We start from the raw sequence: 21748 nt of genomic DNA, 5'->3' as shown, positions 1-21748 counted from the left end.
TATTATACACTGACACAGCACTGACACTTACACACTGTGACACTATTATACACTGTGACACAGCGCTGACACTATTATATACTGTGACACACCACTGACACTATTATACACTCACAGCACTGACACTATTATACACTGTGACACAGCACTGACACTATTATACACTGTGACACAGCACTGACACTATTATACACTGTGACACAGCACTGACACTATTATACACTGTGACACGGCACTGACACTATTATACACTGTGACACGGCACTGACACTATTATACACTGTGAATCAGCACTGACACTATTATACACTGTGAATCAGCACTGACACTATTATACACTGTGACACAGCACTGACACTTACACACTGTGACACTATTATACACTGTGACACAGCGCTGACACTATTATATACTGTGACACACCACTGACACTATTATACACTGACAGTACTGATAATATTATACACTGTGACACAGCACTGACACTATTATACACTGTGACTCAGCACTGACACTATTATACACTGTGACACAGCACTGACACTATTATACACTGTGACAGCACTGACACTATTATGCACTGTGACACAGCACTGACACTATTATACACTGTGACACAGCACTGACACTATTATACACTGACACAGCACTGACACTATTATACACTGTGACACAGCGCTGACACTATTATACACTGTGACTCAGCACTGACACTATTATGCACTGACACTATTAAACACTGTGACACAGCGCTGACACTATTATGTACTGACACTATTATACACTGTGACACAGCACTGACACTATTATACACTGTGACACAGCACTGACACTATTATGCACTGACACTATTAAACACTGTGACACAGCGCTGACACTATTATGCACTGACACTATTATACACTGTGACACAGCACTGACACTATTATACACTGTGACTCAGCACTGACACTATTATGCACTGACACTATTATACACTGTGACACAGCACTGACACTATTATACACTGTGACAGCACTGACACTATTACACACTGTGATACAGCACTGACACTATTATACACTGTGACACAGCACTGACACTATTATACACTGTGACTCAGCACTGACACTATTATACACTGTGACTCAGCACTGACACTATTATGCACTGACACTATTAAACACTGTGACACAGCGCTGACACTATTATGCACTGACACTATTATACACTGTGACACAGCGCTGACACTATTATACACTGTGACTCAGCACTGACACTATTATACACTGTGACTCAGCACTGACACTATTATGCACTGACAGTATTATACACTGTGACTCAGCACTGACACTATTAAACACTGTGACACAGCGCTGACACTATTATGCACTGACACTATTATACACTGTGACACAGCACTGACACTATTATACACTGTGACTCAGCACTGACACTATTATGCACTGACACTATTATACACTGTGACTCAGCACTGACACTATTATGCACTGGCACTATTATACACTGTGACACAGCGCTGACACTATTATACACTGTGACAAAGCACTGACACTGTTATACACTGTGACACAGCACTGACACTATTATACACGGAATCAGCACTGACACTATTATACACTGTGACACAGCACTGACACTGTTACTAAGCACTGACACTATTATACACTGACAGTACTGACACTATTATACATTTCACACTGTGACAGTACTGACACTATTACACACTGTGACACAGCACTGACACTATTATACACTGTGACACAGCACTGACACTATTATACACTGTGACACAGCACTGACACTATTATACACTGTGACACAGCACTGACACTATTATACACTGTGACGCAGCACTGACACTATTATACACTGTGACACAGCACTGACACTATTATACACTGTGACACAGCACTGACACTATTATACACTGTGACACAGCACTGACACTATTATACCCTGTGACACAGCACTGACACTATTATACACTGTGACACTGCGCTGACACTATTATACACTGTGACACAGCACTGACACTATTATACACTGACACAGCACTGACACTATTATACACTGTGAATCGGCACTGACACTATTATACACTGACACAGCACTGACACTTACACACTGTGACACTATTATACACTGTGACACAGCGCTGACACTATTATATACTGTGACACACCACTGACACTATAATACACTCACAGCACTGACACTATTATACACTGTGACACAGCACTGACACTATTATACACTGTGACACAGCACTGACACTATTATACACTGTGACACGGCACTGACACTATTATACACTGTGACACGGCACTGACACTATTATACACTGTGAATCAGCACTGACACTATTATACACTGTGAATCAGCACTGACACTATTATACACTGTGACACAGCACTGACACTTACACACTGTGACACTATTATACACTGTGACACAGCGCTGACACTATTATATACTGTGACACACCACTGACACTATTATACACTGACAGTACTGATAATATTATACACTGTGACACAGCACTGACACTATTATACACTGTGACTCAGCACTGACACTATTATACACTGTGACACAGCACTGACACTATTATACACTGTGACAGCACTGACACTATTATGCACTGTGACACAGCACTGACACTATTATACACTGTGACACAGCACTGACACTATTATACACTGACACAGCACTGACACTATTATACACTGTGACACAGCACTGACACTATTATACACTGTGACACAGCGCTGACACTATTATACACTGTGACTCAGCACTGACACTATTATGCACTGACACTATTAAACACTGTGACACAGCGCTGACACTATTATGTACTGACACTATTATACACTGTGACACAGCGCTGACACTATTATACACTGTGACTCAGCACTGACACTATTATGCACTGACACTATTATACACTGTGACTCAGCACTGACACTATTATGCACTGACACTATTATACACTGTGACACAGCACTGACACTATTATGCACTGACACTATTAAACACTGTGACACAGCGCTGACACTATTATGCACTGACACTATTATACACTGTGACACAGCACTGACACTATTATACACTGTGACTCAGCACTGACACTATTATGCACTGACACTATTATACACTGTGACACAGCACTGACACTATTATACACTGTGACAGCACTGACACTATTACACACTGTGATACAGCACTGACACTATTATACACTGTGACACAGCACTGACACTATTATACACTGTGACTCAGCACTGACACTATTATACACTGTGACTCAGCACTGACACTATTATGCACTGACACTATTAAACACTGTGACACAGCGCTGACACTATTATGCACTGACACTATTATACACTGTGACACAGCGCTGACACTATTATACACTGTGACTCAGCACTGACACTATTATACACTGTGACTCAGCACTGACACTATTATGCACTGACACTATTATACACTGTGACTCAGCACTGACACTATTAAACACTGTGACACAGCGCTGACACTATTATGCACTGACACTATTATACACTGTGACTCAGCACTGACACTATTATGCACTGACACTATTATACACTGTGACTCAGCACTGACACTATTATGCACTGGCACTATTATACACTGTGACACAGCGCTGACACTATTATACACTGTGACAAAGCACTGACACTGTTATACACTGTGACACAGCACTGACACTATTATACACGGAATCAGCACTGACACTATTATACACTGTGACACAGCACTGACACTGTTATACACTGTGACACGGCACTGACACTATTATACACTGTGAATCAGCACTGACACTATTATACACTGTGAATCAGCACTGACACTATTATACACTGTGACACAGCACTGACACTTACACACTGTGACACTATTATACACTGTGACACAGCGCTGACACTATTATATACTGTGACACACCACTGACACTATTATACACTGACAGTACTGATAATATTATACACTGTGACACAGCACTGACACTATTATACACTGTGACTCAGCACTGACACTATTATACACTGTGACACAGCACTGACACTATTATACACTGTGACAGCACTGACACTATTATGCACTGTGACACAGCACTGACACTATTATACACTGTGACACAGCACTGACACTATTATACACTGACACAGCACTGACACTATTATACACTGTGACACAGCACTGACACTATTATACACTGTGACACAGCGCTGACACTATTATACACTGTGACTCAGCACTGACACTATTATGCACTGACACTATTAAACACTGTGACACAGCGCTGACACTATTATGTACTGACACTATTATACACTGTGACACAGCGCTGACACTATTATACACTGTGACTCAGCACTGACACTATTATGCACTGACACTATTATACACTGTGACTCAGCACTGACACTATTATGCACTGACACTATTATACACTGTGACACAGCACTGACACTATTATGCACTGACACTATTAAACACTGTGACACAGCGCTGACACTATTATGCACTGACACTATTATACACTGTGACACAGCACTGACACTATTATACACTGTGACTCAGCACTGACACTATTATGCACTGACACTATTATACACTGTGACACAGCACTGACACTATTATACACTGTGACAGCACTGACACTATTACACACTGTGATACAGCACTGACACTATTATACACTGTGACACAGCACTGACACTATTATACACTGTGACTCAGCACTGACACTATTATACACTGTGACTCAGCACTGACACTATTATGCACTGACACTATTAAACACTGTGACACAGCGCTGACACTATTATGCACTGACACTATTATACACTGTGACACAGCGCTGACACTATTATACACTGTGACTCAGCACTGACACTATTATACACTGTGACTCAGCACTGACACTATTATGCACTGACACTATTATACACTGTGACTCAGCACTGACACTATTAAACACTGTGACACAGCGCTGACACTATTATGCACTGACACTATTATACACTGTGACTCAGCACTGACACTATTATGCACTGACACTATTATACACTGTGACTCAGCACTGACACTATTATGCACTGGCACTATTATACACTGTGACACAGCGCTGACACTATTATACACTGTGACAAAGCACTGACACTGTTATACACTGTGACACAGCACTGACACTATTATACACGGAATCAGCACTGACACTATTATACACTGTGACACAGCACTGACACTGTTACTAAGCACTGACACTATTATACACTGACAGTACTGACACTATTATACATTTCACACTGTGACAGTACTGACACTATTATATACTGTGACACAGCACTGACACTATTATACACTGTGACACAGCACTGACACTATTATACACGGAATCAGCACTGACACTATTATACACTGTGACACAGCACTGACACTGTTACTAAGCACTGACACTATTATACACTGACAGTACTGACACTATTATACATTTCACACTGTGACAGTACTGACACTATTATACACTGTGACACAGCACTGACACTATTATACCCTGTGACACAGCACTGACACTATTATACACTGTGAATCAGCACTGACACTATTATACCCTGTGACACAGCACTGACACTATTATACCCTGTGACACAGCACTGACACTATTATACCCTGTGACACAGCACTGACACTATTATACCCTGTGACACAGCACTGACACTATTATACACTGTGACACAGCACTGACACTATTATACCCTGTGACACAGCACTGACACTATTATACCCTGTGACACAGCACTGACACTATTATACCCTGTGACACAGCACTGACACTATTATACACTGTGACACAGCACTGACACTATTATACCCTGTGACACAGCACTGACACTATTATACACTGTGACACAGCACTGACACTATTATACCCTGTGACACAGCACTGACACTATTATACACTGTGACACAGCACTGACACTATTATGCACTGTGACACAGCACTGACACTATTATACACTGTGACACAGCACTGACACTATTATACACTGTGACTCAGCACTGACACTATTATACACTGTGACTCAGCACTGACACTATTATGCACTGACACTATTAAACACTGTGACACAGCGCTGACACTATTATGCACTGACACTATTATACACTGTGACACAGCGCTGACACTATTATACACTGTGACTCAGCACTGACACTATTATACACTGTGACTCAGCACTGACACTATTATGCACTGACACTATTATACACTGTGACTCAGCACTGACACTATTAAACACTGTGACACAGCGCTGACACTATTATGCACTGACACTATTATACACTGTGACTCAGCACTGACACTATTATGCACTGACACTATTATACACTGTGACTCAGCACTGACACTATTATGCACTGGCACTATTATACACTGTGACACAGCGCTGACACTATTATACACTGTGACAAAGCACTGACACTGTTATACACTGTGACACAGCACTGACACTATTATACACGGAATCAGCACTGACACTATTATACACTGTGACACAGCACTGACACTGTTACTAAGCACTGACACTATTATACACTGACAGTACTGACACTATTATACATTTCACACTGTGACAGTACTGACACTATTATATACTGTGACACAGCACTGACACTATTATACACTGTGACACAGCACTGACACTATTATACACGGAATCAGCACTGACACTATTATACACTGTGACACAGCACTGACACTGTTACTAAGCACTGACACTATTATACACTGACAGTACTGACACTATTATACATTTCACACTGTGACAGTACTGACACTATTATACACTGTGACACAGCACTGACACTATTATACCCTGTGACACAGCACTGACACTATTATACACTGTGAATCAGCACTGACACTATTATACCCTGTGACACAGCACTGACACTATTATACCCTGTGACACAGCACTGACACTATTATACCCTGTGACACAGCACTGACACTATTATACCCTGTGACACAGCACTGACACTATTATACACTGTGACACAGCACTGACACTATTATACCCTGTGACACAGCACTGACACTATTATACCCTGTGACACAGCACTGACACTATTATACCCTGTGACACAGCACTGACACTATTATACACTGTGACACAGCACTGACACTATTATACCCTGTGACACAGCACTGACACTATTATACACTGTGACACAGCACTGACACTATTATACCCTGTGACACAGCACTGACACTATTATACACTGTGACACAGCACTGACACTATTATGCACTGTGACACAGCACTGACACTATTATACACTGTGACACAGCACTGACACTATTATACACTGTGACACAGCACTGACACTATTATACACTGTGACTCAGCACTGACACTATTATGCACTGTGACACAGCACTGACACTATTATACACTGTGACACAGCACTGACACTATTATACACTGTGACACAGCACTGACACTATTATACACTGTGACTCAGCACTGACACTATTATGCACTGTGACACAGCACTGACACTATTATACACTGTGACACAGCACTGACACTATTATACACTGTGACACAGCACTGACACTATTATACACTGTGACTCAGCACTGACACTATTATGCACTGTGACACAGCACTGACACTATTATACACTGTGACACAGCACTGACACTATTATACACTGTGACACAGCACTGACACTATTATACACTGTGACTCAGCACTGACACTATTATGCACTGTGACACAGCACTGACACTATTATACACTGTGACACAGCACTGACACTATTATACACTGTGACACAGCACTGACACTATTATACACTGTGACACAGCACTGACACTATTATACACTGTGACGCAGCACTGACACTATTATACACTGTGACACAGCACTGACACTATTATACACTGTGACACAGCACTGACACTATTATACACTGACAGCACTGACACTATTATACACTGTGACTCAACACTGACACTATTATGCACTGTGACACAGCACTGACACTATTATACACTGTGACACAGCACTGACACTATTATACACTGTGACACAGCACTGACACTATTATACACTGTGACTCAGCACTGACACTATTATGCACTGTGACACAGCACTGACACTATTATACACTGTGACACAGCACTGACACTATTATACACTGTGACACAGCACTGACACTATTATACACTGTGACACAGCACTGACACTATTATACACTGTGACGCAGCACTGACACTATTATACACTGTGACACAGCACTGACACTATTATACACTGTGACACAGCACTGACACTATTATACACTGACAGCACTGACACTATTATACACTGTGACTCAGCACTGACACTATTATGCACTGTGACACAGCACTGACACTATTATACACTGTGACACAGCACTGACACTATTATACACTGTGACTCAGCACTGACACTATTATACACTGTGACGCAGCACTGACACTATTATGCACTGTGACACAGCACTGACACTATTATACACTGTGACACAGCACTGACACTATTATACACTGTGACACAGCACTGACACTATTATACACTGTGACACAGCACTGACACTATTATACACTGTGACGCAGCACTGACACTATTATACACTGTGACACAGCACTGACACTATTATACACTGTGACACAGCACTGACACTATTATACACTGACAGCACTGACACTATTATACACTGTGACTCAGCACTGACACTATTATGCACTGTGACACAGCACTGACACTATTATACACTGTGACACAGCACTGACACTATTATACACTGTGACACAGCACTGACACTATTATACACTGTGACTCAGCACTGACACTATTATGCACTGTGACACAGCACTGACACTATTATACACTGTGACACAGCACTGACACTATTATACACTGTGACACAGCACTGACACTATTATACACTGTGACACAGCACTGACACTATTATACACTGTGACGCAGCACTGACACTATTATACACTGTGACACAGCACTGACACTATTATACACTGTGACACAGCACTGACACTATTATACACTGACAGCACTGACACTATTATACACTGTGACTCAGCACTGACACTATTATGCACTGTGACACAGCACTGACACTATTATACACTGTGACACAGCACTGACACTATTATACACTGTGACACAGCACTGACACTATTATACACTGACAGCACTGACACTATTATACACTGTGACTCAGCACTGACACTATTATGCACTGTGACACAGCACTGACACTATTATACACTGTGACACAGCACTGACACTATTATACACTGTGACTCAGCACTGACACTATTATACACTGTGACGCAGCACTGACACTATTATGCACTGTGACACAGCACTGACACTATTATACACTGTGACACAGCACTGACACTATTATACACTGTGACACAGCACTGACACTATTATACACTGTGACACAGCACTGACACTATTATACACTGTGACGCAGCACTGACACTATTATACACTGTGACACAGCACTGACACTATTATACACTGTGACACAGCACTGACACTATTATACACTGACAGCACTGACACTATTATACACTGTGACTCAGCACTGACACTATTATACACTGACAGCACTGACACTATTATACACTGTGACTCAGCACTGACACTATTATACACTGTGACTCAGCACTGACACTATTATACACTGTGACACAGCACTGACACTATTATACACTGTGACACAGCACTGACACTATTATACACTGTGACACAGCACTGACACTATTATACACTGACAGCACTGACACTATTATACACTGTGACTCAGCACTGACACTATTATACACTGACAGCACTGACACTATTATACACTGTGACTCAGCACTGACACTATTATGCACTGTGACACAGCACTGACACTATTATACACTGTGACACAGCACTGACACTATTATACACTGTGACACAGCACTGACACTATTATACACTGTGACACAGCACTGACACTATTATACACTGTGACACAGCACTGACACTATTATACACTGACAGCACTGACACTATTATACACTGTGACTCAGCACTGACACTATTATGCACTGTGACACAGCACTGACACTATTATACACTGTGACACAGCACTGACACTATTATACACTGTGACGCAGCACTGACACTATTATACACTGTGACACAGCACTGACACTATTATACACTGACAGCACTGACACTATTATACCCTGTGACACAGCACTGACACTATTATGCACTGACACTATTATACACTGTGACTCAGCACTGACACTATTATGCACTGACACTATTATACACTGTGACTCAGCACTGACACTATTATACACTGTGACTCAGCACTGACACTATTATGCACTGACACTATTATACACTGTGACTCAGCACTGACACTATTATACACTGTGACACAGCACTGACACTATTATACACTGTGACACAGCACTGACACTATTATACACTGTGACACAGCACTGACACTATTATACACTGTGACGCAGCACTGACACTATTATACACTGTGACACAGCACTGACACTATTATACACTGACAGCACTGACACTATTATACCCTGTGACACAGCACTGACACTATTATGCACTGACACTATTATACACTGTGACTCAGCACTGACACTATTATACACTGTGACACAGCACTGACACTATTATACACTGTGACACAGCACTGACACTATTATACACTGTGACACAGCACTGACACTATTATACACTGTGACACAGCACTGACACTATTATACACTGACAGCACTGACACTATTATACACTGTGACTCAGCACTGACACTATTATACACTGACAGCACTGACACTATTATACACTGTGACTCAGCACTGACACTATTATGCACTGTGACACAGCACTGACACTATTATACACTGTGACACAGCACTGACACTATTATACACTGTGACACAGCACTGACACTATTATACACTGTGACACAGCACTGACACTATTATACACTGTGACACAGCACTGACACTATTATACACTGACAGCACTGACACTATTATACACTGTGACTCAGCACTGACACTATTATGCACTGTGACACAGCACTGACACTATTATACACTGTGACACAGCACTGACACTATTATACACTGTGACGCAGCACTGACACTATTATACACTGTGACACAGCACTGACACTATTATACACTGACAGCACTGACACTATTATACCCTGTGACACAGCACTGACACTATTATGCACTGACACTATTATACACTGTGACTCAGCACTGACACTATTATGCACTGACACTATTATACACTGTGACTCAGCACTGACACTATTATACACTGTGACTCAGCACTGACACTATTATGCACTGACACTATTATACACTGTGACTCAGCACTGACACTATTATACACTGTGACACAGCACTGACACTATTATACACTGTGACACAGCACTGACACTATTATACACTGTGACACAGCACTGACACTATTATACACTGTGACGCAGCACTGACACTATTATACACTGTGACACAGCACTGACACTATTATACACTGACAGCACTGACACTATTATACCCTGTGACACAGCACTGACACTATTATGCACTGACACTATTATACACTGTGACTCAGCACTGACACTATTATACACTGTGACACAGCACTGACACTATTATACACTGTGACACAGCACTGACACTATTATACACTGTGACACAGCACTGACACTATTATACACTGTGACACAGCACTGACACTATTATACACTGACAGCACTGACACTATTATACACTGTGACTCAGCACTGACACTATTATACACTGACAGCACTGACACTATTATACACTGTGACTCAGCACTGACACTATTATGCACTGTGACACAGCACTGACACTATTATACACTGTGACACAGCACTGACACTATTATACACTGTGACACAGCACTGACACTATTATACACTGTGACACAGCACTGACACTATTATACACTGTGACACAGCACTGACACTATTATACACTGACAGCACTGACACTATTATACACTGTGACTCAGCACTGACACTATTATGCACTGTGACACAGCACTGACACTATTATACACTGTGACACAGCACTGACACTATTATACACTGTGACGCAGCACTGACACTATTATACACTGTGACACAGCACTGACACTATTATACACTGACAGCACTGACACTATTATACACTGTGACACAGCACTGACACTATTATGCACTGACACTATTATACACTGTGACTCAGCACTGACACTATTATACACTGTGACACAGCACTGACACTATTATACACTGACAGCACTGACACTATTATACACTGTGACTCAGCACTGACACTATTATGCACTGTGACACAGCACTGACACTATTATACACTGTGACACAGCACTGACACTATTATACACTGTGACGCAGCACTGACACTATTATACACTGTGACACAGCACTGACACTATTATACACTGACAGCACTGACACTATTATACCCTGTGACACAGCACTGACACTATTATGCACTGACACTATTATACACTGTGACTCAGCACTGACACTATTATGCACTGACACTATTATACACTGTGACTCAGCACTGACACTATTATACACTGTGACTCAGCACTGACACTATTATACACTGTGACACAGCACTGACACTATTATACACTGTGACACAGCACTGACACTATTATACACTGTGACGCAGCACTGACACTATTATACACTGTGACACAGCACTGACACTATTATACACTGACAGCACTGACACTATTATACACTGTGACTCAGCACTGACACTATTATGCACTGTGACACAGCACTGACACTATTATACACTGTGACACAGCACTGACACTATTATACACTGTGACGCAGCACTGACACTATTATACACTGTGACACAGCACTGACACTATTATACACTGACAGCACTGACACTATTATACACTGTGACACAGCACTGACACTATTATGCACTGACACTATTATACACTGTGACTCAGCACTGACACTATTATACACTGTGACACAGCACTGACACTATTATACACTGACAGCACTGACACTATTATACACTGTGACTCAGCACTGACACTATTATGCACTGTGACACAGCACTGACACTATTATACACTGTGACACAGCACTGACACTATTATACACTGTGACGCAGCACTGACACTATTATACACTGTGACACAGCACTGACACTATTATACACTGACAGCACTGACACTATTATACCCTGTGACACAGCACTGACACTATTATACACTGTGACACAGCACTGACACTATTATACACTGTGACACAGCACTGACACTATTATACACTGTGACACAGCACTGACACTATTATACACTGTGACGCAGCACTGACACTATTATACACTGTGACACAGCACTGACACTATTATACACTGACAGCACTGACACTATTATACCCTGTGACACAGCACTGACACTATTATGCACTGACACTATTATACACTGTGACTCAGCACTGACACTATTATGCACTGACACTATTATACACTGTGACTCAGCACTGACACTATTATACACTGTGACTCAGCACTGACACTATTATACACTGTGACACAGCACTGACACTATTATACACTGTGACACAGCACTGACACTATTATACACTGACAGCACTGACACTATTATACACTGTGACACAGCACTGACACTATTATACACTGTGACGCAGCACTGACACTATTATACACTGTGACGCAGCACTGACACTATTATACACTGTGACACAGCACTGACACTATTATACACTGTGACGCAGCACTGACACTATTATACACGCAATGCAATGTTTCGCCTATGAACACCCGGCGGAAAAAAGTGCAGTTTTGGGGTGCAACATTACGGCAACCACCCTGCACTCTTTGGACATCCCCCCTGAAAAAAATGCCAAAAAAACCAAAGTACACCCCAAAAAAAGGACTTTGAAAAAGTGGGCGAAAAAAAATCAAAGTGGGGGTACAAATTAAAAAAAAAAAACCTTTGGGGGCTTCTGCAAGTATGGGGGAGGGGTATTTTTGATTGCAGGTGATTACTGAAAGTGCGTTTTTGGGGCTATTTAATGCTTAACTTTAGTAACTTTAAAATATTCTTGCACCCATTTTCATGTACCCCAAATTTGATGGGAATACTTATTTTCCCCCAAAACAGTTGCTGACAGATGCAAAATAGCGCCTATTGAGAACATTCTCAGACCCCAAATACCTTCAGCAGGTCTAATCGGGGGTACCCGTAGTGAACCCCCATTTCAGAGCATCTTTAGGGGGGTGTCAGTCAGATTTCCCCAAAACTGCCAGAACTTTTCCCCGACTTTAGTTTCGTCGCATCCCGTTTTCGCCGATTTCAAAATGAATACGAGGAAACGCGGGGATGTGCGCAATACTTTTACGCTCAGAAAAGCATCGAAGACGGCAAAAAGTCCGGCCTCTGACTTTTCGCTCCAAATTGAATAAGGACCATAGGAGCAGAAGCTGGGTGCATTACTAAGGATATCTGCTGCTACATCATGTATATAAATATATTGTGATATAAAATTACAAAACTCACACCCTTGTGCGACTTTAGCTACAACGCGTACATCTGTTATGCTCACATTGTATTCCCACATTTTGAACTATGGATATTTTTTATTTATTTACCTTGTTCAACGTTTGCGTCAGTGTCACGCCTATAACAGCCCCCTGACCCCGTGTCATGTATGTGACTGTGACCATGTAGCTGAGGTTTTTTATATATATATATCTCATTGTCGGTGAGTGTGTTTGCCTGCATGCAGACCAGATAGCCTGTTTGTCTATGTCCCCCCACCCTAACCAGCATTAGCACGGTGGTGCTAACAGACACTTAGGCAGATGCTGCCTGTGCTCTCTCCCCTCCCACAGACCCCCCAAGCCCCACTCACACCTCTATGCTAATGTATAACCCCCTTCCCCCTTCCTTCCCACCTGTCCTGGATCTACTGGACACCCCTGGGGGGGTTTCAGATCCCCCCACAAGAGCGCAGAGCTACATTTGTGCTGGTATCATCATGTGACATAACACTGCATGATATCATGATTTGTCCCATACTGCTGCCAGCTAGGTCAGGTCAGGAGCGTGATAATGATGTGGGACGCTCTCAGATCATATAGTAAATGGGCTAGATCCCTATCTCACTGCAGGGGCATTAGGTAGATGCTGATTGCCAGGAAGGTTATAGCTGAGCGCAGAGATATGAGTGGGCACTAAGGGCCATTTCCCAACTGCAGAAAGTCTGAGGGCCTGCAAGATGTTTAATTATCTGGGCAAATGTCTGTCCTCATACGAGGGGCACCCCCCCCCCCACTCCCTGGCGCTTACTCTGGACGGGGGGCATGCTGCAGCCTTACATCTGTCCTTTTTATCGTTCAAAATTTCCCACAACTTCTGTTTGTGTGGAGAAAAATCCTGCGTGCCCTACCTTACTGCATGCCACGGCCGCTAAATGCTCCAATCTCAGTTAAATAAATACATTAAATCACTATTTTGGGTGCATCAACCATTTTCAGATGTGTCCATGATCATCTTTGCTGCCGAAGGCATGTGCGATTTGCTGCGTACACCAGGCCACGGCAGCATTCGAACCATGCAATCCTACGGATCGTGGGAGTCAGCAAGACGCATGTGCCCATTCGCGGTCGCACAGCTCACGGTATACATGCCGCGGCAAGTCGCAGAGCGGTGGCAAAGATGAGCGTGGACACATCTGTATCTCTCCTGCCCTCTGTAAGCACAGCCTGGGTCTATCCACTTCCTACCATCAGAAGATGCTAAATATTGCAACCCTCCGCATAACGCAACCTTTACCTGAGCGTTTCATTCTGGGCCTCGCCGGTTTCTGCATATAGAGTAGAGGCCTAAATTGCAGTGTACAGTGTTGTAATCTCTCTGTGTACTAAACCAATATAATCCGTACACAGCCTACCATTGTACTCCAGAGCAGACTTCAGCCTGGTACACACTATACGATTTCTCGGACCATCTGCCCGATTCCAACGGATCGGAACGACCTATCATCCAAATCGTGTAGTGTCTACTCACTATGTCAGCCGTTGCGCGCTCCCGTGGGGTCGTCAGCCCGCATCGTCGGGTCGTCCCTACAGGCAGCTCAGCTCAAACCGATGATGCGATTGACGACGCCATGCAGCAGGGTGCGACGGGCTGACATATCGGGCGGACTGGCACCAGATCGTCTAATGTGTAATGGCCACCTGATATATCGGTCCGTTGGCGTGGTGGGGGGGGTCCCTGTCTTATCGCTGTGTACCCAGCATTCAGCTGCTCCTGTAATGATCACTCATATGCTCGTGGTAAGTCTCCTATAAGGTAGTCAGAATGGCCGGCAGCAATCGCTGTACACGGCTCTTTCTGCCATTTATAGCGAGTGGAACAGGAGCACGCTCATCTCTGTAATCACTGCACTGTGGTCGTGAGCTCAGTTCCTAGCTATGGCACCTCTGTGTGGAGTTTGTAACTACTCCCTGTGTTTGTCTGGGTTTCTTCCAGGTGCCTATTTTTCTTCCAGCCCTCAATAAACATACTGGTAGGTTAATTGGATTCTGCACAGTGGCATAGTGGTTAGCATTACTGCCTCACAGAACTAAGGTCATGAGTTAAATTGCTGGTTATGGTCGATAGGTGTGTAGTTTGTATGTTCTCTCCTAAAAAAAAAAAAAAAAAAACCACCATACCGGTAGGTCAACTGGATTCTACACAGTGGCATAGTGGTTTGCATTGTTGCCTCACAGCACTAAGGTCATGATGTCAGTTCCTGATTACGTGTCATCTGTGGGGAGTTTGTATGTTCTCTCGAAATGATGAAATCATAGTCTCTGTTCAGAATAAATGCCAATAAACGCTTCATATTTAACATGCGAAAAAACATGACTACGTCACAAGATGGCTGACACCGCATATCACATTAAAGTTTCCGCAGAGTGCGCTGACGGATTTGGTTCTTTTAAAATTACTGTTTCACAATAAAAAATGTGATATTTGTGTTCTTATATAAAAAAAACAAAAAAAACCCTTTTTGATCTTTTTTTTCGTTTGTTTGTTTTTTTAATCCTTTAGAGATCTGAGCCGCATATACAGAGAACCTGGTCTACGTATAACCATGTGGGGTATCCCCGAACCGGCATGACCCGCCCTGATTATTCCACTCTCTGGCAGAGGACTGTAAGAGAGCTGATAACAGTGAGTACAGATACAGTTTACAAGACAAGGACATAAATAACACTCCTACAGGAAGCGTGGTAGAAACCTGACAGCATTTTACAGTGTAGCGAGATATAAAATCCCCGAGGCCATATTACACGATAACATGTTCATGAGTCTAGAACCCAGAATCAATGCCTCAGTGTGTGCGAAACGCAAAACATGACTTTGTTACCATTAATCCATGAATAGCGTGCAGGAAATCCAGGTGCAGATGATCATTCTGCTACAGCGGGGAAGGGGTTAAACAAGATAGAGCCAGAATCTGTCTAAAATAACCCCCCCCCCCTCCCATTCCCTCTTTTCTCTCTACCCTTCCCAAGTTCCAGATGTGCTGATCAAATAAGTGCTAGAGAGAGAGAGAAAGAATGGGGATTCCTAAAAGGTATTTGAGGGGAGGGGAGGCTGGATGTGTAACTGATCCTGATCTGGAATGGGAGGGGTCTCCTCCTCCCTCTTACTCTCTCAGATTCAACTTGATTTTTAAACCCAGGCAGTGAGGAGTCTGTTCAGTCCTCCAAAGCTCAGGACAAGGGGCGCCCTATTACACCGTGTCCTTGTCTAAGGGGGGTTACTGACAAGTTCAATAAACCCCCCCCGCGCCCCCCCCTTCAACACCCACCCCCAACGCGTCCTGTCAATCACCTTCCTTCACTCTCCACATCTGGACACAGCACATGCGGGACTTTGCCTCGTTTGCCCACATCATTTAAAACCTTTACGGCAAAAGGGGGGCTTTTTTTCTTACCCATAGTGCTCGGGGAGGTGGGCAAGAATGTCTCACTTATCGGTCAACGACCATTTGGAGGGGATCCTCTCGGACTTTGAAGGTAAGATCTGACATGCATGTGGTCTGCTTGTTAAATGCCAGCCGTCCTCATGGTGCTTTGAACTGGGCGACTGGCATTTAAGTTGTGTCGTGAAGTTTTTTTTTTTAATAGTTTGTAAAAAGTAATAAGAAAACTTTTTAAAATATTTTTTATTAAGGTGCCAAATGCCCGAGACCGTTATAAATATCTCTGGCGTGTAAGTTGCTGATGTGAGTTTAAGGCTTAAGCAATCTGTCAGTTGTCAAACTGCTGTGACGAGTAGAAGTCACAGTTTCGCCTCTCCTGGCAGGGCATGCTGAATCTTGTAGTTCCCCTGCAGCAGGCAAGCCGTGGATTTTTTTCGAATTGTGATTTGCAAATAGTATTAGCTGGGATTCTAGGGCAATAAGCTGAATTAAATGTCCATTCTTTGGTGTCCCTAATCTGCACCCGTTCCTACATACCCTTCCTAAGTAACAGCAATCTTTTTTTACAGTCCCTGATATTTCTATCCCTGGACAGTATGTGAACCCTGGCTCCTTATCCTGTGTCTTGCTGTCTGTATTTAGCCTTGCTGACTCTATCCCCCTCCCTCAGTGGTTATCTCATAAATATATATATATATATATATATATATATATATATATATATATATTCATAGTTTCTGTGTAACCCAATACTTCATCGCCAGTTTTAGCAGCGTAGAAATTCATTGTTTTGTTTTCCTCAGTCTGTTTTGCCTCCTCTGAGTTCTTATGTTACCATTACCCTGCGTCTCCCGGGCATGGCGCACAGCCAGCCAGATGCCGCCGCGATTGTGCGCACGCCGTCATCGGTATATTACTGGCACCAAGATCCTGGCGTGTAAACTCTGACAGGCAGCAGTCCTTGCAGACCTACAGCAATAGCATTAGCTGGGAGGCAGAGGATTATGTCCATGCTGTTTTGAAATTGTCCCAGTATAGTTCACGTTCTCCTTCCCCTTTAACTTATCTATCCTAGAGGTGGATCTTCCGTTCTGCGAGGGTCTGCGCCTCTTATCAGTCTCCCTTATTTATCCTGTCCTAACGCTGGAGCGCTCCGTATCTTCTCCTTGCATATCGGCTTCCTATAGAGTGACACAAGGAAACCGCTTCCTCTGATTTAAGTAAGACAATGGCTGAAAGCCGGTCACTTACAGGCAGATCTTGTCAACCACATGGGGCTGGACACTTCACAGTGTGTGTCAGGGAGGACACCAACTCAGCTGGTTGCCCCAGTGGGATATCTGTGACCTATCTGTGAGATATTGCTGACCGGTAAGTGGTAGGAATGAACGTGGGATCGGCTTTAACGCGGTCTTACCCATGAGTCGCCTAATTGGTCATGGATCTGTTGAAGGACAAATGTGGCGAAGGGTTAGATTGTACCGTGCGTGGCCAGATCATCAAAAAATGGGAATTTCCAGTATTATAGGTGCTAAAATCTTCCAATTGTTGTAGCCTAGTAGCGCCATCCTTCACTTCTAGGGTGAGCCGACAGCACAACTCATCCCGGGTCTTCCTTTAGAGTTAACAGAGTAATTGTGCGTTCAGACGGAAGCAGCTCGTGGACTGATATGTTCCTGGTCCAGTCCTTCTAAACAATAGTCAGGGACAACATATATATATTCGTATTGATCGGTCTCTTATAGGACCCAAGTGCTTGCTGGAACTTAAATGTACAATTCTGTTACTGGTATATTTAGGAAACACATTGATTATTATTTATTTGTATATTAACTAATGCCGTATCAAGCAAGTAGGCCACACGCGTGTATAAAATAAATCATATATAAAGCGGTAACGGCACGGCGGCTTGCGCTGATCCCATATGCTTACATTCTGGTTATTTAGTCTTTCCCGTAAACAAAGTGTACAAGTGTCACATACATGTATACATAGATGACTTGGTTACAGCTCTGGTACACGTGTGAGAGGACATACTTGTTATTGGTTACTTGTTATCGTGACTAATGCATACACGTTAGTGAGTGACATGCTTACATGCTTGCAGTTATTGGTTACTATGGCTAATGTGTAATTCACGATAGTGAGCAATATGTTTTTGATTACTTATATTACTGGGACGTATGTGTACACATGTTAGTGACATGCCTATAGGTACTTGTTACTTGGGAAACAGTGTACACATTAGTCAGTTACATGTTTTATACTTGTTGCTAGAACCACTGTATACACGTGTTATTGAGTCACGGTTTTAGTTACTTGTCACTAGGACCCCTGTATGCTGCTAGTGATTTACATGTTTTATTGTTACTTATTATTGAGATTCATCTGTGTATATGTCAGCAAGTGACATACTTATGGCTACTTCTTATTGGGATTAATGTGTATACATGTATGTGAGGGTCATGCTTATTGTTGCTTGTTACCAGTACGAATGTGTACACGGCATACCTATGGTTCCTTACTTGTTTCTGGGACTAATGTGTAACGAGTGACATGCTTTTGGTTAGTTGTAACTAAGACTGTGGTGTACATGTTAGTGACATGCTTATGGTTACTTGTTACTGGGGTGATGTGTATTACAAGTGTTAATGAGCACATGAGGGAAGAGGGCCCTGCTCGTGAGAGCTTACATCCTAAAGGAGATGGGCAGACAGATCAGAGGGACACAGATGGGGTAGTCAGTGAGGAAGGAGCTTGTTTAAGATGCGATAATCTCCCGTTTTCTTCTTCCAGGAATGATAGTCTTTAGTCTGCTTTAAAGAAATAAAAAATGTACATATATCATACATGCCTACTCTCCCGAGATGACCGGGAGACCCCCAAAAATCGGGTGGCGATCCCAGACCCCCAGAACAGTAGGCAAATCTTCCGGCCGGCCCCACACCCTTGCATTCCCCCACATCACCATACATACAAAGCTGCAATGGGGGGGAGGCAGCGTCGCGATTCACGTCATCGTGGCCCCACACCTTGCTTCACAATGCTGTTAATCTTGGCATTGTAAAGAGGGGGCAGAGCCACAATGACGCAATCGCAAGGTCACGCCCCATGCTCCGTCCCCAATGCATCATCATCATCGCCGCGCCAAGCTCCCTTTCTGCTGCGTCACGTACCCCTCGCAGTAGAAGCCTGACAGCCCCCTCCCGGAAGGAGGCAGCTGAAAGTCGGCAAGTATGACATATATTTCTCATTCACATAAGAACGCAGCCACAAGGTCAAGTGGCCAGGAAGCGGCCACCTACAGAAAGACCAGGATTATTATCAGATAAAAAACTGGCAGTTGTGTGCAGTTTTTGGATATATATTTATTTCCTTTTTATGTGGTTTGATCACCTACAAACTGTGGCTTCATCCCTTTTATGTCCCTGACATGTCCTGTACTGATGACACTGCAGCTATTATTTCTCTAGAACCCTGTGATGTCTCCAAGACACGTCCTGTACTGATGACACTGCAGCTATTATTTCTCTAGAACCCTGTGATGTCACTGAGACACTCCCTGTACTGATGACACTGCAGCTATTATTTCTCTAGAACCCTGTGA

At 43.0% G+C, this 21748-nt stretch overlaps 1 protein-coding gene across 3 annotated transcripts in view; it reads left to right on the top strand.

Annotated features, from left to right (window-relative positions):
- SEPTIN12 (septin 12) overlaps positions 1 to 21748 on the top strand; it is a 193302-nt gene that overhangs the window by 8559 nt on the left and 162995 nt on the right. Inside the window, exon 2 of one of the 3 annotated variants that reach the window (XM_088464614.1) lies at positions 17262 to 17384. Coding sequence is in view for 1 of the 3 variants with exons in the window: in XM_088464608.1 (XP_088320734.1) it covers positions 18181 to 18235 (55 nt within the window). In the remaining 2 variants the exon portion in view is untranslated. Of the gene's footprint in view, positions 1 to 17261; positions 17385 to 17908; positions 18236 to 19457; positions 19513 to 21748 lie in introns of those variants that run through there. The other 2 variants (XM_088464608.1, XM_088464619.1) reach the window with 2 other exon arrangements.

Source organism: Taudactylus pleione, unplaced genomic scaffold (genome assembly GCF_031769625.1).
Source record: "Taudactylus pleione unplaced genomic scaffold, aTauple2 ptg000061l, whole genome shotgun sequence".
In the NCBI taxonomy this organism is placed as follows: domain Eukaryota; kingdom Metazoa; phylum Chordata; class Amphibia; order Anura; family Myobatrachidae; genus Taudactylus; species Taudactylus pleione.
This window is presented reverse-complemented; position numbering and strand designations above follow the sequence as displayed.